The sequence below is a fragment of the Pan troglodytes genome, chromosome 7 (assembly GCF_028858775.2).
Source record: "Pan troglodytes isolate AG18354 chromosome 7, NHGRI_mPanTro3-v2.0_pri, whole genome shotgun sequence".
Classification (NCBI taxonomy): domain Eukaryota; kingdom Metazoa; phylum Chordata; class Mammalia; order Primates; family Hominidae; genus Pan; species Pan troglodytes.
This window is the reverse complement of record NC_072405.2, coordinates 26,977,163-27,002,296: the sequence shown is the minus strand read 5'-3', so window position 1 is coordinate 27,002,296 and position 25,134 is coordinate 26,977,163. Positions and strand designations below refer to the sequence as shown.

General features: G+C 41.4%; 1 protein-coding gene across 23 annotated transcripts in view; it reads left to right on the top strand.

Moving 5' to 3' along the window:
* Positions 1-25,134, top strand: part of PSD3 (pleckstrin and Sec7 domain containing 3) — a 728,752-nt gene that overhangs the window by 564,745 nt on the left and 138,873 nt on the right. The window contains exon 1 of one of the 23 annotated variants that reach the window (XM_054657273.2): positions 8,574-8,951. The exons of the other annotated variants lie outside the window; for them this stretch is intronic. Within the exon in view, the coding sequence (XP_054513248.1) occupies positions 8,793-8,951 (159 nt within the window). The 5' untranslated portion in view covers positions 8,574-8,792. Of the gene's footprint in view, positions 1-8,573; positions 8,952-25,134 lie in introns of those variants that run through there. 23 annotated transcript variants of the gene reach the window in all.

The following is a 25,134-nucleotide window of genomic DNA, read 5'->3' as shown; positions in this document are numbered from 1 at the left end:
TCTTGCAGCTAGCCAAACATCAGTTACTGGGAAGAAAAAAATGAATAATCCCCTCAAAATTCCAATCAGGTTTTGTTACTACTTTTTAAAGTCCCTTTGATAGCTTTTCATCATCCTTAAAAAAGCCTCTCATCATCCTTCTTAAATATATTTCTCAGCTCCCGCTCCATTATGGCCTGATTTTCTTCTGGTTGCTCCTGCTTTTACCTTTTACCCCTCCGTCAGAGGGCCTTGGCACAGACTGCTGTTCCCTCTTTTCTCCTGTTCATTCTTCAGATCCTGCCTCATTTTCTAAAGTCCTCAGGGAAGCCTTCCCAGACTTCCTTAAGGCCAGGCCCATTCCGATTGCTGTCAGAGACTTCCAGAGCTGCAGTACCTTGTGATTGTCTTCCATTGTATTGGCACAGTTACTGTTTTACATTTATTTTGGGTATTATTTGATTATTAATTATTGATTGATTAATGTCTATCTCAGTGTCAGCTCAGTGGGAACAGGAATCTCTCTGGATTTGCATAATATTTTATTCCTCATGCCTGGCACAGTGAATGAGGGAAGTTAAAATGTTGAACAGAATTTAAACAGATGTTTTGTCTTTTGCACTATAGAGCTTACAGTTACTCTTACATTGTACCAAATGGTCACCCTTTTTTGATGAAACTAAATATGGCTTGACATTATTAAGGACTGATAGAAATTCATAAGTGACCCAGACTACCAAGCAAACTAATCAAAGAAATGAAAAATGAAATGTTGGTAATTTTAGAGGACTTTTGATAAATGAAAATGAGACAGCAAAAAGTGGCTCCCTCTCTGTCTCTGTTCAAATAATCTTTTTTTAGAAAAAAATGCACCTAGGGTCATGTACTTCGACTGGCATTGTTTTTTACTTAGAGAATAATTTGTCTTTGATGTGAAGCACAAGGGCAGGAATCTCTGATCATTTTATTGCCTCCTAGATTCAATGATTGGCATGTATTAGGCACTTGGGGAATATTTGTTGAGTTGACACTAGATGTTAGAGATAATTATGGATGGGCTTATTGGATTAGATTTTGAAACAGTATTTTCTCAGCACTCACCCTTTTATATACAACTATTGGTTTACTCATCTGGATGAACAGCTTTGGAGGCTGTGAAATAGCATTTCTGTATTTGCATTTTGTGTTTACTTTGGGCTAGAATGAAGAATACCTTCTTGTAGCACAGAAAGAAGAGTTTATAATGCCTCAGGTATATAGGGTAAGTTTTTCTGATCTCCAGAAGGCCCTGTAGCTTCACAGTTTTGTGTTTCTTTTCCATATGATAGTTGGAAAGGTCTGAGCTGACTGTGGCATTGTCAGCTATACAGAGTTAAGTGTGTGAACACAGAGGCCGTCTTTGTTCTGCATTGTCCGTACTTTTAAATAGCAAATCTAATGCATCACTCTGGTCTAAAACATCTTACATGACTGGTCTTGTTCATGAGGGGGAAAAAATGAGGTTTTTTTCCAGGTTCGAAACTGTTTAACTTATACGGGTGTTCCCCCTGCCTTAAGAATGTTATTTCATTTGCAATGTAAGAAGGTTCTATTTAAAGATTTTCCCCCCCATCCTGTTGCTTTGTATGTTTGAGGAACAGATGGAATCAAAAGCGTGTGATGCTCCAGGAAGATTGAAGGCTGCTGGAGTGAGGTGATGCGTCCTCATAGGTTGTACAAATCATAGGATTTTTTTTTTTACTCCTAACCGCCAATTCTTATAGTGATTGTTCATTAAGGTTGATTTAGCTTACATTCTAGTGATGTCTTATGGACTAAGGAAATCCGTAGCCCCACTGCTAGAAAAAACTTTGCAGTTTTGTGTCCAATTGAGATGGGTGAAGGCAAGCCTTATTGGACCTTTCTGAGAAGGGGCAGGGGAAATAAAGGGAAGGGGCTCTGAAGCTGGTTCAGCAGGCTGGGGTCGAAGGGTGAGGGACCAGACAGCGAGGAAGAGGTAGCCCGGCACTGTGGGCCAAGTGTTTATTCTGGGAGAAAGGGTCTGAGTCCCGTTTAGGAAAGCGGTGGTGTGTCCATCAAGGTGGTAGGTTAGTGACACATGGCAGCAGGGTTCTGGTGCAGGCTCAGATGTCAGGCAGTGGAGCCTGTATCAGGCCTCATGTGGCTGAACCATCTAGGGGATAAGAATCCTGTCCTGGGGTGTAGAGTGTTAGAAGAAGCTAGGCTGCCACCATCTGCTGGGGTTCAAAATAGATCCCTAGACTAGAAAAGTATTAGCTGGAAAGGCCTGGAAGAAGACAGGAAAAATAAAGCAGTAAGTTTTGATCCAATGTATCTGTTTTCCTCATGATACCTTGTGTGTTTATGTATCCTTAACAGTAGTAGCTATCGTTCTCTGCAAAATTAACTTGCTTTGTAGTCATGTTACCGCATGGAAAGGAATAGCTCTCAGAGAAAGAAAGGTTGCGTACCTCACTCCTGCCAGGTCAAGGACAGGGAGCTGTCACATACTTTTCAGGACTCCAAGACCAGTTCCTACGCTATTGGTACAGTTGATTTTTTTTTTTTTTTCATGTCTCCTTTTCGTAGTTCTTATGAGTAGCTGGCCTCTATTTCACTTCTAGAGTCAGTCTCCCAGCCTTGAACTTTCCATTTCAAGATAACCTTTCAGGCCTTAATGTAGTCTGAAAAGATATGTGTTCGTGGAATATTTAGCTTTCAAGAAACAAATAGCATAGGAGGAAAAAAAGAAACCTCAATATTGGTAATTAAGAAACCTGGGCCCAAGTCTCAGTTTGGTCACTTCATAGTTATGAGCTCCTGGACAAGTCACTTTGTTTCTGTGTCTCAGGAGTCGTCTATAGAATGAAGAGATTGAAGATGATTCTTTCTGAGGCCTCTCCCAGCTCTAATAATAAGTCCAAATGAATGGTCTAGGAAACAATTAATCATTAGCATCTTTATAACAGCAGCACTGGCCTCTTGAATATGTTGGGCCACGTGACAAACATGGACAGAAAATCTTGGCAAGCCCCTGCGCTGTCACTCCCAAATCAGCCTCTGTCACTTTACTCTGTTTCAGTACAAGCAAATGTAATGTGACGAACTTAGGGAAAGTCATGAGAGCCTTTTGAATTAACTGAGTGTTACAACCGCCATTCTGTTCTGAAAATAAGCTGAGGCTGAGTTCCTCTTGACACCTCATGCCTCTCTTCCCTCCCCAGTCCTTCTTGGTATCCTGCTAATTGTACCTCTAGACAATTGGTATTTATAATTCATTTCCACTTTAGCTTTTCTCCAGAGTTCATACCTCAGTCTTCAGCTCCTTCTACTAATGGTTCTGTGAGATTTTCTTAGCAAAGAGGGAAGTGTCTGCCTGGGTGCCGTTTGATACTCTCCTGTTGATTTCACTTGGGATCTGAAAGCCTTTCAGTTCATTGATACTCCGAAGATATTCATCATTATAATTATGGCAACAGAATTTCTTGTTCTCTCTACCTCCTACCCCCGACTGAATGTGAGCTGCTCAAAGTTAGGGGCCTGATGGTATCAGCGTTGTGTGTCCCCAGCATCTGGTACCTAGTAGACACAGCAAAGAAGTGTATTGAGTTCATTTCTCTGGTACTCTTTTGAGAGGTTGAGTTTTTCTGATGACCATTAACTAGGTCCCTTGTTAGAAGCCTTTTAGGGCTTATCTACCAAACGGTGTCCTTAGAGAAAGCATCAGAAGGTGAAGCACCAGTTTCCAGCCTTCCGCTTAATTAGTTTGCTTCATTAAATGTCTCCTGCTATTTTGATTTGTTATGGAAGTCACCTTCACTTTCTGTTAAAGCTTTTGTGGAAAGTTATTTTGTACCTTTAAACAGCTGCTTCTCTCCAGGAAGCCTGCTTTTATTTTATAGCAAGCTGGCTCGGCTGTCTCTGTACAGGCTGGCTCATGTCTATAAATGGTCAAGGCCTCAGAGCCAGATGGGGCAGGACAGGGTCATCCAACACGTCTTTGAAGTGATTATTTCATATTGAATCTAGTTGTGAACCCCATATGTACCTAACACCATGATTGTGGGTGATAAGAAATAATGTCAGATGAAGAAAATAAGACTTGTTCAGAAAACAATTGGAAAACTATATTGTTTCAACGTTAGGATGTGATGATACATTGCAGGCGTATTATTCACTGCATCATTATTGTAGCAAAAGATTGCAGACTAAATGTTCAATAATAAGACCCTGATACAATATGATACATTCACATGCTAGAATACTATGCTGCTATTAACAAGAGTAAGGTGGCTTTGTATGTGATAATGTAACAGGATTTTGATAAGGGTTAAAAGAGCAAGAAATATTAAGAAGGCCAGGCACAGTGGCTCACGCCCATAATCCCAGCACTTTGAGAGGCCGAGGCAGGAGTATCACTTGAGACCAGGAGTTTGAGACTAGCCTGGACAGCATAGCAAGACCTTATTTCTACCAAAACAAACAAACAAACAAACAGCCTGATGTGATCGTGCCAGGTGCATGCCTGTAGTCCTAGCTACTCAGGAGGCTCAGGCATGAGGATCACTTGAGTCCAGGATCTTTGCTCATAGCTGCAGTGAGCTATGATGGCATCACTACACTCCAGCCTGAGCGACAGAACAGGACCCTATCTCTAAAATATAAATAAAAATAGCAAAAATAGACCAAGCGTAGTGGCTCACATCTGTAATCCCAGCACTTTGGGAGGCAGAGGAGGGTGGATTACCTGAGGTTAGGAGTTCAAGACCAGCCTGGCCAACATGGCAAAACCCCATCTTTACTAAAAAATACAAAAATTACCCAGGCATGGTGGCAGGTGCCTGTAATCCCAGCTACTCCAGAGGCTGAGGCAGGGAGAATTGCTTGAACCCGGGAGGCGGAGGTTACAGTGAGCCAAGATCATGCCACTGTACTCCAGCCTGGGCGATGGAGCGAGACTCCATCTTAAAAAAAAAAATAGCAAAAATATATATCATGCTTCCATTTATAGTCCATGAGAAGAAAAGGGATGGGCAAGCGCACACACACAAACCCAAACACACACACGCGCGCGGACACACACACGTCGATGGCTTATTATCTCTGGAAGGATGCATAGGAAACTGGGAACAGTTCTTGTTTCTGGGCAGAGGGACTGAACAGGAAAATGGTATGGGAAGGAAACAAATTTCACTGCATACTTTTTTGTATAGTTAGGGGGGAAATCATTTCGTATTTATTGTATTCATTTTTTCAGAAAAAAAAAAAACTGCTAAATTTTCTTTTTTTGAGACAGGATCTCACTGTGTCTCCCAAGCTGGAGTGCAGTTGTATGATCACAGCTCACTGCAACCTCGACCTCCTGGGCTCAGGTGATCCTCCCACCCCAGCCTCTCAAGTAGTCAGGACCACAGGTGCTCATCATTATGCCCGGCTAATTTTTTGTATTATTTGTAGAGATGGGTTTTTCACTGTTTTGCCCAGGTTGGTCTTGAACTCTTGGACTCATGTGATCCGCCCGCCTTGGCCTCCCAAAGTGCTGGGATTACAGGAGTGAGCCACTGCACCCGTCCTAAATTTTCTTTAAAAGAAAGTTGAATGACGTGAGAGCCGATAGAGAAGGGAAACTTGTATATTTAAAGTAGTTCCTTTATTTGACAGCTGGTCATTGAGCTCCTGCTCTTCACCAGGTTCTGTTTTGGCCTCTGAGATGCAGGTAATTTCAAACAGCTATGAGTGCCCTGAAGTCACAGAAGTAGGGGTTTTGGTGGCAAATGAATGACTGGGGTGGAGCTGGGCTGCTGTTTAAGGAAGGATGGTCACAGAAGGTCCTTTTGGAAAAAGATACTGAGCTGACTGCTGAATGAGGAGAAGCCAGCTTAGTAGTGAATCAGGATGGGGCAACAGAGTTCCAGACACGATGATAGCAGATGTAGGGTCATTCGGGAAAGCTTCAGAAAGGAGGCAAGCTTGCCTTCCATGCATGGGCTGAGTGGAAGCTAAAGTGCCACGCACTCACCTGGAATGAAGAGTCAGGCCTGACTGACAAAGATAGGAAGAGTGAGAAGCGGTTGGGATTAAGTTTAGGTCAGTAGGATGAGGCCTGAGCATCAAGGGCCCCTGGATGCTGAGGTCTGGCCAGCTTTTTCAGGTACCTCTTGAGACATACTCAGATATGTCGCAGGGATCATCTGCTGTGAGACTGCTAGCAGCATTGTAGGAGTTCTCTTCACTCTGTCCACATAGAAATACGTGTTCTGCAACAGAAAGTAAAAGGCAGGAGCAGAAGAAAACTTTCTCTCCCTGACTTGCAGAAAAGCTCATGGCAGGTTTAAAAAGGACAGGGCAATGCAGACAGCTATAGTGTGAGGGACACAGCGTGGTTCCTGGTATACTTCATGCGAGAATCTGCATGCTGGCTCTGTGATAGCGTCCTCATCAGTAAAGTGGGGATTGCAATATTACCTCAACCCACTTCGCAGAATTGTCAAGTTGAGAGTGAAAACAAGAGAACAAGTGGCTTCTGTAAAGTATTAGGTGTTAAACAGATCGATGAAAGTGGTTATTAGTGGAGACAGTACAGGAGTAACGTCAATTGGGCAGTCTTTGGGTAAAGATGGCGTCCTTCTGCTAAACCTCCCAGAAATGACGTGTATCAGATTCCATTTCTGTACATCCTAGCATGTGGTTTTAGTTTTTGTTGTTGTTGTTGTTGTTTGTTTGTTTGTTTTTTAATCTAACCATTTTGGTGGAGAAAAAGTTCATCAGGAGATAGTTTATAACTCCTCATTATGATGACTGACAAATATCCAAAGGGCATGTTTCTTTTAAGCCCGTGCTCTGTCTTTATCCCCACACAGAGGCAGGCGCTCATGTCTTTTACACGGGACATTTTGAATTTTTATCTTTATTATGGTATTAGTTTCTTACTGGGTTCCACCTCAAGCTTACTTTTGTTAACTGGAGATCTTTACCTGTAGACTCATCGTCTGCTTAAGTTAGAACTAGGTCTCTTCCAAATGATCGATTTTATTTTACTGCTGTAGTACACCACTTTTTATGTCTTTGGAATATGCTTTGTAAAATAGTAACTTTACAGAATTTTTCTTAATTCTGAGAAACAGTTATTTAGTAGCTTCAGTTTCCTAAGAAGAGAGGAAAATGTACCTCAAAGGACAGGAGAGTCCCCAAGATCTTCCAAAACCTATTCCAAAAATAATCTATTATTATTTTAGATGGTAACATTTTACCAATATTAATGTCTTCGTCTTCTTTATAGCACAGTAGAAGCACTAAGTGCTTTAAAAATAGGAGATGAAAGGTTTAAAAAAAAATGTAAAGGATATAGGAAGAAAGCCCCTGTCATGAGGATGCAACAAAACCCAAGGGTCAAACATCACCCTCTGCTGGGCCTGTTGACAGTAGAGGGAAACAGTTACCTAACATTAAAACATAACTTTAGTAATTAAAGTTTAAGAATTACTTTAAACCATTTTTTAAAAAATTAATTATCTCAAATAATGCTCAAGAACACCAGTGCGTTGCAAAATTTGAACATTGGTACATTGTAAAAAAAAGTGTATACATTCTTGAGTTGTAAAGGAAAAGTTTAAATCTGAGGGGTGGGATGGATTGAGGCTGACTTTTTTCCCAGAGTGGTCTTTGTAAACAGTGTTTAAGTTTTGTTATTTATATTAACACGAAAGCCTCCTTTATCTGGAGAACACGCTTATGTGGCTGAGCCTCTGTCCCTGGGATGCCAGATAGTGAGACATCGCAATCCTGAGTAGTATGCTCAAAACTCACTTCATATGTTAGGAGCTAAAATGGTCTTGTTTTCTAGTAATCTCCAGTTTGTGATTCGTACTCAGAGGCTTGCACATTGCTGTGTACACTGACAGAACGTTGATGGCTTTTGGAAAAGCTGCTTGCTGCTTGTTGCCCGGAGTTAGCTTTATTGGTCTCACTCTGTGCCATATTGAAAGTTAACCTGTGCTAACCCCCCAGTCATTTTCTCAGTCTCCTAGAGAGGTAACAGAACATCTTTATTCTGGATTTGCCGTACACACTGACATAATTCCTCTTGAAATATCTGGCTGTCGTAGTCTAAGGTCATAAGAAACATGTAATTCTTCAGAATGGCAACATAATTTGAATTGCTGTCAAACAGTGTGTGGCCTGAAACGGGAAAGAAAGGAAAATTATTGATCATTGAGATGCCTTTGTGTCTCGCATCGTTTCACTAGCCTGTAATTAATTGAGCCTTTTGACGTCCATCCATATTTTTTTTCTTCCTTTTGGAAATTCAGCTGCGTTCCCACCCCACATGGTGCCTTGGAGATTACTTGAGACTTTTATTTGTGGTATCTCTATTTGGTTGTTGACATTAATGAGCTTACTTCACAAATATCACAAGAGAAATAGTGTTGCTTTTTGGAATGTTAATGAATTGCTTGCCTGGCCAATTGCCATTCGTTCCAGTGTGTGAATATGATGGTGTGTGTGTGTGTGTGTGTGTGTGTGTGTGTGTGTGTGTGTGTGGAAAAGAGAGACGAGTAGCAGGGGTGGATTGCATTTTTTTCCTCTTTGCAGCCAGTGACGTGAGCTGTGCCTGGAACAATCAGACTCGCTGCAAACAGGGTAGTTGAAGATGCTGGGGGAGGCAGCCTGGTGCTTCTTAAGCTAACGCGGATCACGGCGCTCAGGAGCTGCTCAGGCACAACCCCGCAGAGTTCCTCCAGCGTGAGAGCCTTGGAACGGTTGGAAAGTGCCTTTTTATTTCTCTAAACCCCTTCTTTAGTTGACCTTCGAAAATGATTGGCGTGAATAGTGTCCAGAGTGCCAGCAAGGTACGGGTGAGGACCTCAGGTTCCGTGAAATACTCCCGGGAGGATTCTATCCGGCGGCAGTCTCACAGGTCAAAGTCCATGAAAATTTCCAACTCCTCAGAGTTTTCTGCTAAGGAGAACAAGGTAAAGAAATACCACATTGAACCTTATTGACAGCTGTGTGGCAGGGCAACAGAATTGGATAGTCTGGCAGTGTCTAATGTACAGTGATAGACTGAGAAAGTAACGAGGAGTATAAAATGGTTCTAAGAGAATCAGGTGCGATCAGGTGAAAGGGATGGGACCTGAACTCCAGATACAAAGATGCTGTGGCGTGGGTCAGTTTTGTAAAGAGCCAGTTTGTGGAAGAGATGGGCGACAGCCGTGCTCAAAATGAGATGACTGTGGGAAACTGTTGTTTGGCACATCGATCTTGTTTTTGGTCTCAGAAAGGTTGCCTTGACAAATGATTTTTCAGTGCAGAGTATTTTTAGAACATCAGGAATACAGAGATATTGTGTATGATTTTATCTTTCAGTTAGTTCCTTTTTCCTTTCCTCCTCTGGTCTCCCCCAAGCCCCTAGTCTGTGGAGCTGATGTACAAGTATGACCTGGTCCTATTATACTACATTAATGTCAGCTTTAGCGTGGTTAGCCCCAGGCATATGTAATGAAGAGAAATTTCTTCTTTCATGTTCCTTACACATATATGTGCTGATGCTATGCTGCCATGAAACCACTCGTGTTTTTGCAGCTGTCTTGAAGATAATATAATCTTTGTTCGTGTGAAATGTGAAGGGAGTGATTACGTAGTGAAGTGGGCATTTACTACATGCAACATATTCTTGAGATTCTTCCCACCACCATCTGTGTGAGCAGGGTACTCAGAAACACTCCCACTCCACAGGTTTAAAAATGGAATAATAGAATCATAGGATCACAGAACTCCAGGGCTGGAGATGGAGATGATTATAACGGAGATTCATGGGCTTGATAATGTGCAGAGAGAGCGTCAGGAGGTGGATCTCAGTGTCATTTCAGCCTTCTCGGGGTTATATCCAGACCCACTGAGAGTGACATCAGGCTTTCTTCACCCTCCCACCACTCCCCACTGCCCTCCTCCTCTGCTACCTCCCCATCCCTGTGTGACATAACATTATTGAAAGACTTTGGCATTAACAGGTTCCCCTCAAAATATGGCAGGGGACAGGTAGCAAAATACCTTAGTGTGACTTTAAGAAATATGTTGGCTTCCTATTCACCCCCTTACATTATGACATAGTGGAGTCTGACCCCCTCCATCATTAGCAAATTGCCTGGCTCCAGTAAGTCTTCAAATCTGGCTTTTTACTCCTCACTGTTTTTTTAAAAAGCTTTATCTTTAGAGAGAAACGTGTCTTCAAAGTCCTTTAATGTGACCTGTATAGGGATGTGTTGGCTTCTACTGAAAGTGTTATGAGACCACCTGTGGTGTCACGACTGCGGTCTCCTGCTGAAATAGACCAGAATGGTTTATCATATTCTTAAATAAATGTATGTGAGCATGTATGTAATTCTCAACATGGCTATAAAATTGGCTTCTATAAGAGCACTAAGAGACATCTCTGGATTTTGTTTTGGATGTTTTAATGTGGAGTATACCCATGGTATGCAGTTAGAGGCTATGGGAAATTAAGAGCTCATCATCCTTAACTCTGTTGTAGTCCTGCTACCTATCCTCATGATAATTTAGGCATTGTAATATTAGTGGGTTCACCCAGAATTATGGTTGTGTAGTGTAATGTTGGAATCCAGCATAGATACCAAATGAAAAGATTCTCTACTGTCCTCTGTGTTTGTCACACAGTACAGGTACTTTTACTTGATATGTATCTGTGCAAGAGAAGGCCAAGCACTTTTTTTTTTTTTTGAATATTGCAAACACTGCAGGAGTTAACAGTATAAAAGGCCACTGGTAGAACTGTAGTCAGTAGGCCATCACATGATACCTTAAAGATTATAGTCGGTTTTTAAGAGATCATTAGTATTTTTTTGAGGCATATGTGGTCCCTAAGTTCCAGAATATGTGTTCAAGGATATAGCCAAGCTCCCAATATCTCACAAGAGATATTTTTAGGATTATCTAGTGGCTTAAAATTGAACACCAGAGCTAAGAGAAAATCAGTAGACTAGAATATTCTATCAGAGTGACCCTAATCATTGACTAGCCATTTATATTCCCTAAATGAAATAAACTGAATAATACGATAGGCTTGTACCCTAAATTACTGAACTTAATTATACTATAATAGACATGTGTAAAATGTTGATTTAAGCATCACTTCTCCCATTTTTATCCACAGTTACACGTTTTACTCCAATTTTAATCAGAATTTTCATTGATCTTACTTGTATCTAGTAGTATTTTTTAGCCCTTAAATCAGTGTTTCTTCTTCCTCTTCTTCTTCTTTTTTTTTTTTTTAAACAGAAACAATGTCTCAGTATGTTGCCCAGGTTGGTCTCCAACTCCTGGGCTCAAGCAGTCCTTCCACCTCTGCCTCCCAAAGTATTGGGATGATAGGCACGAGCTACTGCCCCCAGCTGGTATTTCTTCTTGCTAATCATGTAAGCAGCATTTTTGATTATCTGACTCTTTCATCCAAAATGCAGGATGTCTAATTTGATGATTAGAAGATCCCCATTGCCACCTCTCCCCACCCTCTCATGTCATCTTCCCAACCTGTAAAAAATAAGATACCATTAACTCGTGGTTCGCTCCTGGGATTTAATGTTATCTTTCTAGAACTCTGGCTCTTTCTAGAATAGGTGTAATAATTGCTTCTCCTTGTCAGAGTTGGAATTACATGTTTTGTATTCTTTGAAACTTTCATCTTTGATGTTTCCAGCTTGTTTTCTTGGCCATTAAATACATAATGGTTTATTCAAATATTAATTATCTGTAGTCCTCACTTGTTCTCTGATTTATTCATATTCATTTGAAAAAAAGTGTTAAAGGACTGTGGAAAGGATTAGAAGTTTTGCCTTTAGTTTTAGTGAGATATCTTAAATGCTTTTCTTGGTCTAATTATTTTAAATTAAGAAAATTAAATTTTCCAGTACTTTATGGTTCATATTGACCTCGTCTGAAGAATATTATTTAACCTACTAAAATTCAGCTTATAGATGTTATTTTCTTTAAAACCCCCTTCTCCGTGTTGACTTTTTTTCTTTATTCTGTGTTTAAATCTTACCATTTCCTCTAGAGAGAGTGTGGCTTTGTCTTTTTCTCGATAATAATGTTTGTATCAACCTCTGAAGCACATGATATGGGCAGGATGCAAATATGAATATGTTTTGGAAGAACATGTGTTTCGTGGAGACCGGCATTCATAATTAAAATTAATGAAGTCTGACTGAGCTCAGCTCTTCATTGGGTGTCTGTTATTGGAAGAGTTACTAGCAAGGCTTCTGGCCATGAGGGGGCAGTGCAGACCTTCCTGCTGTCACATCCAGCTGGTTGCTCTGCCTTTGACAGAAGTAACATTTTAGAATCAATTAGATTCTAATTGATTTCTAATTTAGAAACAGTTTCCTAAAAGTAGAATGCAATCAGCCCCGGGTATTCGGGTACCCTTGGGGTTTCAAAACCCATGGATATGGAGGGCCAACTGTACTCCAGAATTTGGAATGTGCAGTATTAGAAAATGTTGATTTAAGCCTCAGTTCTCCCAGACATTTCCACAGTCCTCCTCTGAGTCTAAATATTTGACAAATATAAATTATTCTGGTACTAATTTTTAACTTACGGTTTAAAACATAAATCTGTAAAAGTTCATGTTGATAAACACTCTTTTCTTCCCCATCTCTTGCCAAACTACATGATACCGTTTAAATGAGGCGGAATCTCAAACTGTTGTTTCTTTATGTTGTTGTATGTGAATGTCACATGAGTGGATTAATATAACATGCGTGGCTGAATCCTTGAGGCCTTTTTTGAGGAATAAGCATGATGCTAGAGATTAGATCAAGAATTCTCTAGTTAATAATGTTGATTCAAGTGAACCGTTTAAAGCTTTTATTCAGTGATATAGCAAAGAAATCAATTTCTGTGACACCGAAATTTCAAGAACTTCCAGTAAAGTACTGGTACTTTGGTTGGTGCATAGTGAAACATTGGCCTGTTGGTTTCTCAGTCAGGATGCCGCATCCTGGCGGGCTACCCTGGTTTTGCTTTCTAAGTAGCAATGTTCACCTAGACAAGTTACTTCACCTCCCCAAGACTCATCCCTAAAATGCAGGGTTTTGACAAAATGATATCTTGGTTCTGAACAGTGTTAATTTTAGAAATCTTGCCGAGGTTGGTGGGGTTATTTCCTCTGTAGAAGGAACCTTAAAGACTGAGCTAGATTTAACAAAGGTAGTTTTATATGTATTCTGAATAAACCTCTTCCTGTACTAGGAGATGTTAACCATAAACGTGTTAAAGGAAAATGGAAGTCCTTTGCTCCAAACCTCTGCTCTGCTAAGTGCCTAATCCATTGCTTTTTAAAAACGTGTTGCAATAATGTTGAAAGGCACCGTCAACTCTATTCTCCCCATTCTGCTTAGGCTTCACTTGCTGTTTCCTTCGCATTGTTAGATAACTGCTAATCATTGCTTCCTCTGTGAGTTAAAGCTATACACAAAGAAACCTGAAGAAATCATTACAATGGCCCTTTGCGACCTGAAGTTTTGGTGGCAGGCTTGCAGATTGTTGTCATTTCTTCCTAGACCACTTTTGTTCTTTAGACTAAGGCTAGAGCCTGGGAAGGAGATTCTGGTCAAACAGGACATTGATATCTGCCTATTTTAAAATGGAGAAAATTTTTAGTCATAATATGAAAATTTTCTTGCAAATGTCTTTATATATTTTTGTTATTCCTAAGTTGAAGGAGTACATTTTTAACCTCATAAATTCATCCTTTAGCTGAATAGACTTTATTAAAAGAAAAACAAGCATATATACATTTTCAAGAGTTTGAACATTCAGGGATGCATAAATTAGGGTTGTACCAAACCACAAGGGGCTGGCACTCTGATGAGAGGTGCAAGAAGGAAAACTTTTTTTTTTTGAGACGGAGTTTCGCTTTTGTTGCCCAGGCTGGAGTGCAATGGCACAATCTCGGCTCACCGCAACCTCTGCCTCCCAGATTCGAGCGATTCCCCTGCCTCAGCCTCCCAAGTAGCTGGGATTACAGGCATGCGCCACCACGTCCGGCTAATTTTGTATTTTTAATAGTGACGGAGTTCCTCCATGTTTGTCAGGCTGGTCTAGAACTCCCAACCTCAGGCGATCCGCCCACTTAGGCCTCCCAAAGCGTTGGGATTATAGGCGTGAGCCACCGCGCCCAGGTGGGAAAACTCTTATGTAGTATTTGCAGAAGCAAGGCGAAGAGAACAGTTTTGATTGGCTGGAAGTTAGTTGGTGGAAAGAATGATAGGCAGAGAGAAAGAAAAGTAAATTTTTTAAAAGAAGTTGATGGTTTCTGATTGGTATATTTTCTAGTTTCCATTTACTGTTTACATTGGCCTTTGGTTTGTTCATGTAAAAATTTAAAATGCCAGAGGTACCTCAGTCTAATGAGCTCCCAAGGAGAATTTTTTTTAAACAACTTAAACTATTAGGTCAAAATGTCGACATCCTCCTGCACTAGTTCTAATCCTGGCATTTGAAGGAATTAGGGAGGTGGTGTGTTGAACAAAGTAAATCTGGTAGTGCAAAGATAAAAACAATTTTATCTTCAGAAGCCTATTTTTCTTTTCTTGGCTCTCCTATGTTAAGTTATACTTTTTCACCAGGTATTAATTATTCTGCCAGACTAACATGTTCTAATGTTTCGTGGTTTTTTTTTGTTTACTTTGTTTTTTTTTTGAGACAGAGTCTCGCTCTGCTGCCCAGGCTGGAGTGCAGTAGCGTGATCTCGGCTCACTGCAAGCTCCGCCTCCCAGGTTCACGCCACTCTCCTGCTTCAGCCTCCCGAGTAGCTGGGACTACAGGCGCCCGCCACCACGCCTGGCTAATTTTTTGTATTTTTAGTAGAGATGGGGTTTCACCGTGTTAGCCAGGATGGTTTTGATCTCCTGACCTCGTGATCTGGCCGCCTCGCCTCCCACAGTGCTGAGATTACAGGCGTAAGCCACCGTGCCCAGTCAACATGTTCTAATGTTTTACTGTGATCCTTAGCCAAAGGACATCTTAAAAAGAGACCTGACTTCTTCAGGGACGTGGTTCTACAGATTATCATTATCTGTATCATTTTCATTATCGATAACTGTTTATTCCCCTTAAGTTGATGACTTGAGTCAGACTTACCCCAAAATAAAAACTTTCACTCCTTACACAATATTGCTCTGTCTTCTAGGCCAGAGTGCAATGGCCTGACCTGGGCTCACTGTAACCTCTGCCTCCTGGGTTCAGGCAATTCTCATGAACCACCACACCCAGCTATTTTTTTTTATTTTTAATAGAGATGGGTTTTTGCCATGTTGGCCAGGCTGGTCTTTAATTCCTGGCCTCGTGTGATCTGAACTCCTTGGCCTCCAAAAGTGCTGGCATTCAAGGCGTGAGCCACTGCGCTGACCTGGTTTTATTTTTGTTAGGAAAGCTAGCAAAGTGACAATGGTTTTTGTTACTGGGTTGGTTTGTTAGAGCTACCCCCTGCCGCCCACCTCTTAATTTCCCTCCTTCCTCTAGTTCCTCTGTATCTGTGAATTTCTCAAATCCTGCTGGTACTTTCATATAAATAAATGTCTTTTTTAAGATTGCTCAAATGATTACTTAGGAGTAAATGTTGAGCACACTATGCTCCTGATAGAGTGATATTTCTTGACCCTTGAATTTAATTAATAGCAGATCTTTACGATCACTATTTACCCATTTTCACTTGAGTAAAGTGTAGGTGATGTGTTTGGTTTGGATGTCTCTGTTACAGACCGCAGACTCTTTGGCTTCCCATGTAATGGAAATTAACATGGAGCCGAGCAGATTTCCCAGACGAAGCTTTCAAATCAGGGCTTGTGCTCAAACACAAGGGAGACAGTGGAGGTGAGGCACAGGGTCCTCTGACTGGCTCTGCAGGAAGCAGTAGGGGGAAGCTGGTAGAGGTTTTCTTATTAGGCAAAGCACAGATATTGTTATCAGGGCTAAAGTATACAGGCTTGGCTGGGCAAAGCACAAAAGAGGGGTAGGGTATGCGGGTCAGCATCTCTGGTTGTAATAGTTATCTCGAGTGATGGGCTCCTCGCTGGTCTGGCCAGCAGCAACAAGGCTATAAATCAACTGTTCGGCATTTCCTACTCAGGATAGGACACTCCACAGTCTTGGTTTCCTGTTAAATCTCCTAAGGCCAGTTTCTGGACTAAGTGGAACATATTTAAACATTATGAGAGCAGAGAGAATGGCTGTTTTCTTTGTGTGACTAAGTCCTCAGGGTTAGCGGGTATAGCATCAGTGAGGTGGTAGAGGCGTGGTTTTTGTGAAGAGAAGAAGAAAAAAATACACGAAGGAGAAGCCGCGTCCCACTCCTGTTGTGTCATCTCTAACTCCCAAGGCCGTACTGCATTCTTGCTCCCCTCCATGTATGAGTAGACTGTATTTGAACACATTCTTCTGGGGAAGGTGTACTGAAGCAGGTGTTTGAGAACTTCCATGCAGTATTTGAACATTGTAGAGAAAATGCTGGTCCATGCTGTCATTCCTGGCAAGCTTAGTGTAATATCCTTTTCAGAATCCAGGGAAAGGAAAAAGAAAACTCTATGCAATAATGATAGGAGTTGAAAGAGAAAAATATATATATATACTTGCATTTTAAAGATAGTCACTGCCGAAGATCAGGGAGTTTCGTAGCATCATGATAACCTGAAGTTAACCATAAGGAGCTTCTGTGTGGGAATATGTATGGTGACAAGCTATGCTGCAACCTGTTGTTAGATCATGCCTGGCTTAGAGCTTAGGGATTGCATCCAGCTTAGAGTCTAATAGGAGATTTTTGGAAAATATTTTTTATTTACTCATCCACAGTGAAGCAGAGACCAAGAGTAGCTGTGCAAGATGGCTTCCTGCTTGTTAATTGATGATATTAATTTATGATGGAAGTTGCTCTTCTAACATTAATTTTAATTCAGATTTTTAAGCTTTGCCTTAACTATCATTCAAGCAGATTTTATTTCTTTTTTTAAAATCCACTGTACCATGTTCCGATGGTACATTTAGTGTACCTGTTTGGACACGTAGATCACCTGATATCAGTGGAATTTGTTTTTCTAGGTAGATTCTTTGAAATGCTTAATGTCAAAATTTTTCTGAACGGGCTGGCTGAGGCTCTAGTCCTAGCCTGACTCCCCTTATGACATGCCATTGTTTGTAGCCTGCAGTTAAGTTTTACAACATGAAATGCCCCCCAAGGCACTGGAAACACTAGTGTACTCATTATTGCCACATTCAAATCTGGTGAGCCAAGTGTGTGTTTGATTCCAGTAAATAAATAAGATTACGAAGCTATCTCAAACAGTCTGATCTCCTTCTTGCACTCAGCTGCAGTTTAGTGGTGTCGGCGTCAGCTCTACTACTCAGAAATCCACTGGGGCAGGCCAAGGTGTTTACAGGAAGCAGTAAGACCTTCTCTAGATCCTGGTGCCCCAGTGGCTCATGACAAGGGAACGAATCCTTGTTGAGCTTTTTCATTACAGTTTTCTTCTAAGATCTCCCAGCATAAGTAAATCTAAAGGGTTGAGGTCCTACCTAACTAGACGTACAGATACAAGAAAGTACTTTGAGAGAAGCAGCTCTTGACTGTCACTCCGAGGGACAGATAAAGGTCCAGCAGATTTATATAGATTGATGACACTTTTCTTTATTGTTGCTTTTTTTTTTATATTGGAGACAGGGTCTCACTTCGTCACCCAAGCTGGAGTGCTGTAGTAAGAATATACCTCACTGTAGCCCTGAAATCCTGGCCTCATATAATCCTCATGCCTCAGCTTCCTGAGTAACTAGGACTACGGGCACATGTCACCACTCCAGGCTAATATTTTAATTTTTTTGTAGAGACAGAGGACTTACAATATTGCCCAGTCTGGTCTTGAACACCCCACCTCAGATGCTTCTCCCACCTTAGCCTCCCAAAGTGCTGGGATCACAGACATGAGACACCACATCTGGCCACACTTCTTTCTTAATACATCTTCTTAAAAACAGGTAAAATAAAAAGGCCATTTGGAATACTCATACTATGGTTGGACAGTGTTTTGAGGAGATTTTCTGTGCCCCATCCACCCCCTGCTGTGATCTCTTAGACTGTGGTTAAGTGGTATTTAGATATAGCAAAAAAACTTAACTCTTAAATTAGAGTTTAAGGTAACAATGTACTTTTATCTTTACACCCAGCTAAACTCCACTAAAATGACAGTAGGACTCATAGACCTTCAAGGACCCAAAGAATGAGAGAGGATTTTTCAAAACATCAGCAAACTTTGAAACATGGAAACCAGATAGACGTGTTCACTATTTAAGTTCCACAGAAAAAAACTGGATGCCAAATAGTAAAGAAAGAAATAGATCAATCTGTCCCCACAGAACACAGGGAAGGCCCAGGAATTGGGGGCCACTGGCTACCTCTGAGGGCAGTGAGTCGAACGAGGACAGCCCTTTAAAGCCTCTAAAATTAGCAAGTCGACCTTCTGAATGCCCTCCCCTGCTTTGATAGCCGCATATGCTTCCTCCCACCATTTTCTTTTTTTTTTTTAAGACAAGTTTCACTCTTTCATCCAGTCTGGACTGCAGTGGCACGATCACAGCTCACTGCACCCTCCACTTCCTGGGCTCAAGGAAGCCTCCCAAGTCCTCAGCTTCCCGAGTAGCAGGAGCCACAGGCACACACCACCATGCCCAGCTCATTTTTTAATTTTTTTATAGAGATAGGGTCTTGTTTTGTTTCCCAGGTTGGTCTTTAACTGCTGGGCTCAAGCAATCCTCCTGCCTTGGCCTCCCAAATTGTTGGGATTACAGGTGTGAGCCAGCATGCCCCCCTGCCCACCCTACAATTTTCTGTTCTTTCTCTCTGATAAGTTTAATCCAGAGGTTTTGGACTTAGGAAATTAGGCTCAGTCGAGGCCCACAGGGAGATCCCCACGGGGAGATCCCCACGTTGAAAATAGCAGGATTCAGTGAAAGGTATAAACGTTTCACAGCAGGGCGTCTCTTCCCTCTCTACTTTCTCATGTACTTTTTCTCAGTTGCTTGAAGAAGTGAAAGAGAAGACATGGTGTCCAGTAGAGCAGAGGGGGCGAGGGAATCCCCAGGACAATGGCAAAGGGAAACCCTGGGACAACAGCTGTGCCGGAGATAGAAACCAGCCAGATTAGAGGAGTGGGGGCAGAGACGATGCCAAGAGACATGCTTCCAACCATGGCACCGAAGGAATGCCTGCTGGAGGGTGTGAAGTTGACATAGAGATAGATTCACAGAAAACTTAGTAGACAACAACAAAATAAGATGATGAGTAACTCCAGGGAAATCAAAAATCTTACAAAAAATGGAAAAGTAGCCTAGTGTTCTGCCCCATGAATAATGTCTATATAGTCACAATAATATGAGGACTGAAAATTCATGAAAATGCAAATTGTGATTGTGGTATGATTTTAATATGGGAGTGGAAAGAAAGAGACGGGCAGGGTGTGTGTGGGTGGGTGTGTGTGTGGATGGGTGTGTGTGTTAAGAGAACTAAATAAATGTTCACTTTCCAGAGTTCTGCAGTTGAAAGTCAATAGATCATATTGAAAATAGAAAAACCAAAAAGAGATTGAAAGAGGTGACTTTTGAGCAGCAAGAATCAGAGGTGAAGTTAAAAGATTATTTGTATTACATACCTTTTAGTAATTTTTGATTATATAAATGATATACATATATTGCCTTGAGAAATTTTTTTTAATGAATCAGAAGGAATGTAGACAGCATATATAGGTACATACGAGACTGGAATAATTTCCAGGGACTAGAATGGCTTTTGTTTATCTTAATTAACTTTGGGTTTAACAAATGCCAGGTAATGGAGACTACTTTTTAAGAAAAGCAAAAGGTTTCATCTCTTCCAAGACTTTATACTCTAGCAGTTATCAGACTAGACCATGTTCTGCTGCTAGTTGCTGTCACAGTTTTAGTCTATAGCAAAATATCAGTGAAAGGCTGGTCCTTTCTTGAGAAACAGTTGTCTCTTCTGAGATTGTCCATGCAACTTATTTTTTTGCAACAATACTGATAATAGTTCGTGCTTTGTTTCTTTAAAAAATTTATTTTCTCATTTAGCTAAACGAAAAACTGGCAATTCTGTTTACCTCCCTAAAATTTCTTTTGCAAATTTTCCTGTTTATGAAATTTGAAGCCTGCTATCCACTGGGTGAGATTATTTAATTTGTTTGTATTGATCGTTTTGAATAAAACCTATTTCCATTTGGTTTGTCTTCATTGCTTTGTCTAATGCATGGAAATGACAGGGAACAAATGCCAGGCCTGGCATTCTCTCTAAATGTCAAAGTCCCCCAGGGATTGTTTTTTTTACAGGCCATTTATTTAAAAGGGTTCTGCTTGTTACCCAGCAAATTTTTTTTGTAATAAACTGTGCACGTTAACTTCATCATGTCCATAGTTATTAAATATAATTGACCGTTTTTCTTGGGTACTTAAAAAATATTGCATATATTTACAAGGTCACTTTAAATTTATGTTTTCCTATGTTCTCAAATTGCATTTTTTATTATGGTACATGCTTGCTACTTTCCAACACTTAAGGCTTACCAACAAGATGGACATTAACAAATTTCATCAAGTACATTCCAGAATCTTTATTGAAAATACTGGTTATGGTTATGTTTTTCACTGATATGGTTTAGCTGTCTAAACTAGACAAGTTTTTGATAAATTGATAAATTACAGTTTCAGAGGATCAGGGTATAAAAGTTAAAAACAAAATCAGGCCTGGCGCAGTGGCTCACGCCTGTAATTCCAGTACTTTGGGAGGCCAAGGCGGGCGGATAACAAGGTCAGGAGATCGAGACCATTCTGGCTAACACGGTGAAACCCCATCTCTACTAAAAATACAAAAAATTAGCCGGACGTCATGGCGGGCACCTATAGTCCCAGCTACTCGGGAGGCTGAGGCAGGAGAATGGCGTGAACCCAGGAGGCGGAGCTTGCAGTGAGCGGAGATCGCGCACTGCCCTCCAGCCTGGGCAACAAAGCGAGACTCCATCTCAAAAAAAAAACAAAAAACAAAAAAACAAAATCAGGAGATGACTGTGAACACAATGGCTTCTGGAATCATGGTGCTTCCAAAGAAGAATAGTTAAATCTGCTGTGGAATACCTTGGAAGTTAACCTTTAATTCATTTTATAAGAAAGAAAGTGATTCACTCAGATCATAACTACATTACCTCTTGGAAAGAGAGTTGTGGCTGGCATAGGGTTGCCAGATTTCACAAATAAAAATACAGAACACTCAGGTAAATTTTAATTTTAGACAATTTTTAGTGTGTCTCATGTAAAATTGGAGGGCATGCTTATGCTAAAAATGTTATTATTTATCTGAAGTTCAAATTTAAGTGAGCATCTTGCATTTGATCTGGTAACTTTCAACCTACACCAAGCAACAATCTGTCTAACCTCCAGCTCCTAGATCGGCGAAGTGGAGTCATCCTACTTACTTCCTAGGACGTAGAAACAGGTGTGAATCTAGGTCTGCAGCTTTCTAGTTCATTATTCTTTTTTCCTGCCTTTGCTACCTCCCATCATAATTGTGTTATACAGCATCATCCTCACTGAAGCCCTTGCCTTCTCAGCAAATGAAACCCTTGCTGTGGTTAAAACAACTTATGAAGCATTATAGAGACTAAAGGGAGATGGAAGACTTGATCTCATCTGCAAGGAGCATAAAATTTAATGTCATCTCTATTTTTCATCGAAGAAGCAATGTGTACACTGTGTGGTCAACATTCAAATTGTCCAGAAGATTATACATTGAAAATCCCCCCACCCTGCTCCCCGAGTTGCTGTGTCCGGAGTCAGTCATTGTCGGTGGGGTTGTGTGTATCCCCTCAGAAATGTTCTATTCGTGCCCAGATACTCGCACACATTTTCCCCCCACAAAATGGAAACATACCGTAACAATGTTTTGCACCTTACTTCTTTCCTTTATCTCTTAATGTATTTACCTCCTTCTTAGCTTAAATGACTTTAAATATCATAATGATACATTTCTGGTGCTACTGTTGAAACTGTTCGTTGTACCCAGTTTTTTATTTGTGCTTGAGGTATGTGAAAATGGTCCACCTTTCTCATGTAATTTAGAAAAACAGCCTGATCCGTCCCTAATCCGCCACTGCCTGCCTTCATCCCAGTCAACTTACCTCACCTCTCACCCAGATTCCACCTGCCTCGCTGCTGTTTCCCTTTTTCTCTTATAATCCTTTCTCCACACAGAAGCGGAGCCACCCTTTAAAAACATGAATTACAGCAGGTCACCCTCCCGCTTAAAATCCTCTAGTGGTCACCCGGCCAGCACAGAATAAACCTCTAACTTTTCTGGTTTAAAAGCCCTTCGGGACCTGCTCACACCACAGCTGGGCCCATTTGCTCCAGCCGCACCAGCCTCGCTGGGTTTCTCAGACCCACCCCGTTCAGTGGTGCCCAGGAGCTGCTTACCTCGTTCCCCACACCTGTGCGTGGCTGCTCCCGGTCACTCACGTCTTACGTTTCCTTGCCCAGAGGCCTTCTCTGACCATCCAGGGTATGGCTACTCTTTCCAGTGACCTTATTTGAATCACCTTATAATAATTATCTGGTAGCCTACCAGAAAGTGACAGAATTATCGTCATCTGTTATTTTTCTTATTTATTACCTGCTTCCACCCCACTCAAATCTAAGTTCTGTGTCTGTTGTTCACCACTGGATTCACGATGCCTAAATAAATAACTGTTCAACTGAATATATGAATGAATAAATGAATGGTTTTAAGGGATTTATTTTTACTATTATAAGTGTTACAAACATGAATTAGTCTTCTAGTTGTTATAAAATACTTTACTGTATTAATACTTATACCATATGCTATATACCGTTACACTATTCGCCCCTTATCTGCAGTTTCAGGTAGTTACTCATGGTTTCACTTAACTGCCATCAAACATCGTCCAAAAACATTTAAAGGAAAATTTTAGAGACAAACATTTCATAAGTTTTAAATCTCATGCCATCCTGCATAGTGCGATGAAATCTCACTGTCGTGTGCCATCCCATGTGGACGTGAATCCTTCCTTTTTGTCCAGTGCCTCCCCACTGTGGATGCTCCCTGCCCTCAGTCACTTACTAGCTAAGTTGGTTATCAGATTGGCTGTCACAGCATCACAGTTCTTGCCTTCAAGTCACCCTTATTTTACTTAATAATAGCTGCAAAGTGCAAGAGTAGTGAAGCTGGCATATGTTATCATTGTTCTATTTTATTATTAGTTATTGTTAATTTCTTTCTGTCCCTAATTTACAAATTCAACCTTATAAGCATGTAAGTCTAGGCAAAAAACATACAATATATAGGGTTTGGTCCCATTCGTGGTTTCATGTTCCACTGGGAGCCTTGGAACATATTCCCCCAAGGATCGGGAGACTACTGTATCAGAAAAAGTACATTCTAATTAGTGTCTAGTAGTTACAAAAAATAATTTCCCTTGATATATCAGCATGTGTTATAATCAAATATTTGTTGTGGTCATTGTACAATAGACTAATACAATGAGGATGCATTAAGCAAGGTAGGCTATGTAGGGAGATGGAGTAGACAAGTTATAAATAGTCAGTGATGTGTTAAAGGAGAATTTGAACTATAAACCATCAATTCATGTGCACTGTGATCATAAGTTTTCTTAGTTGTGAATTTAGGATGATGGATATCTTTCCCTGTGAAAACATTATTTTTTAAATAAACTAATAACAAGGCCTAAGCTGATATAACAAAACGAAAAGCTAAGAAATGTAATACTATGGATAGCATTGTTTGCTTTTAACTTTATTAACTCTGATTTCTAGGCAAGACATTTATCAGAGTTTCAAAATTTATTACTGATTGTCTATATGTAAAATATGTAATATGTACACAGGTGTGTATGTGAACAATACACATAATACTGACTTTATGTATATATGTACACAGGTGTGTATGTGAACAGTACACGTAATAATATACTTACATGGTGACAATATTGTGTTGTGATTAGGGCAGTTAAAAGCAGAGACTATGGCTTAGGAAAGACCTGTCTAAGATATGCAACTCTGCTGTATGACCTTGGCAGCCTACTTAACCTTTATAGGCATCAGCTGTGGCATTTCTAGAGTGGGAATAATACTACTTCTCTCATATATGGTTGCTGTGAGAGTTCAGTGAGATCAAGTGAAAGTCAGGCTCTTAGCAGTATCACATAGTGGGACCTCATTGGTAGTTATTATCAGAGGAAGATCAGTTATTTGAAATGGCTAGAACATCATCGCAGCGTCAGAAATATCAGGCGAAACATCAAATATTCAGAAGTTTGTCTATAAATCAAAAATCGGAAATTTTGCCATGTTTGTTCAGTGATTCTTAGTGTTTCCTCCCTACGATTTCTAATCATAGTGAGAGGTGACAGCGTGCTGGCAGCCCTGGCAGCCCTTGCTCACTCTCCGCAACCCCTCGGCCTCGCTGCCCACTCTGGCCGCGCTTGAGGAGCCCTTCAGCCTGCCGCTGCACTGTGGGAGCCCCTTTCTGGGCTGGCCGAGGCCGGAGCCGGCTCCCTCAGCTTGCTGGGAGGTGTGGAGGGAGAGGCCTGGGCGGGAACCCGGGCTGCACGCGGCGCTTGCGGGCCAGCGCGATTTCTTGGTGGGTGTGGGTTCCGCGGGCCCCACACTCGGAGCGGCCGGCCGGTGCCGCTGGCCTCGGGCAGTGAGGGGCTTAGTAACTGGGCCAGCAGGTGTGGAGGGTACACCGGGTCCCCCAGCAGTGCCGGCCTGCCGGCGCTAGACTCAAATTTTCCCCGGGCTTCAGCTGCCTCCCTGCGGGGCAGGGCTCAGAGGCTCTGCAGCCCGCCATGCCTGAGCCTCCCCCACCCCGCCATGGGCTCTTTGCCCGCCTGAGCCTCCCTGACGAGTACCGCCCCCTGCTCCGCAGTGCCGGGTCCCATCAGCTGCCCAAGGGCTGAGGAGTGCAGGCACACGGCGGGACTGGCGGGCAGCTCTGCCTGCCGCCTGGTTCAGGATCCACTGGGTGAAGCCAGCTGGGCTCCTAAATCTAGT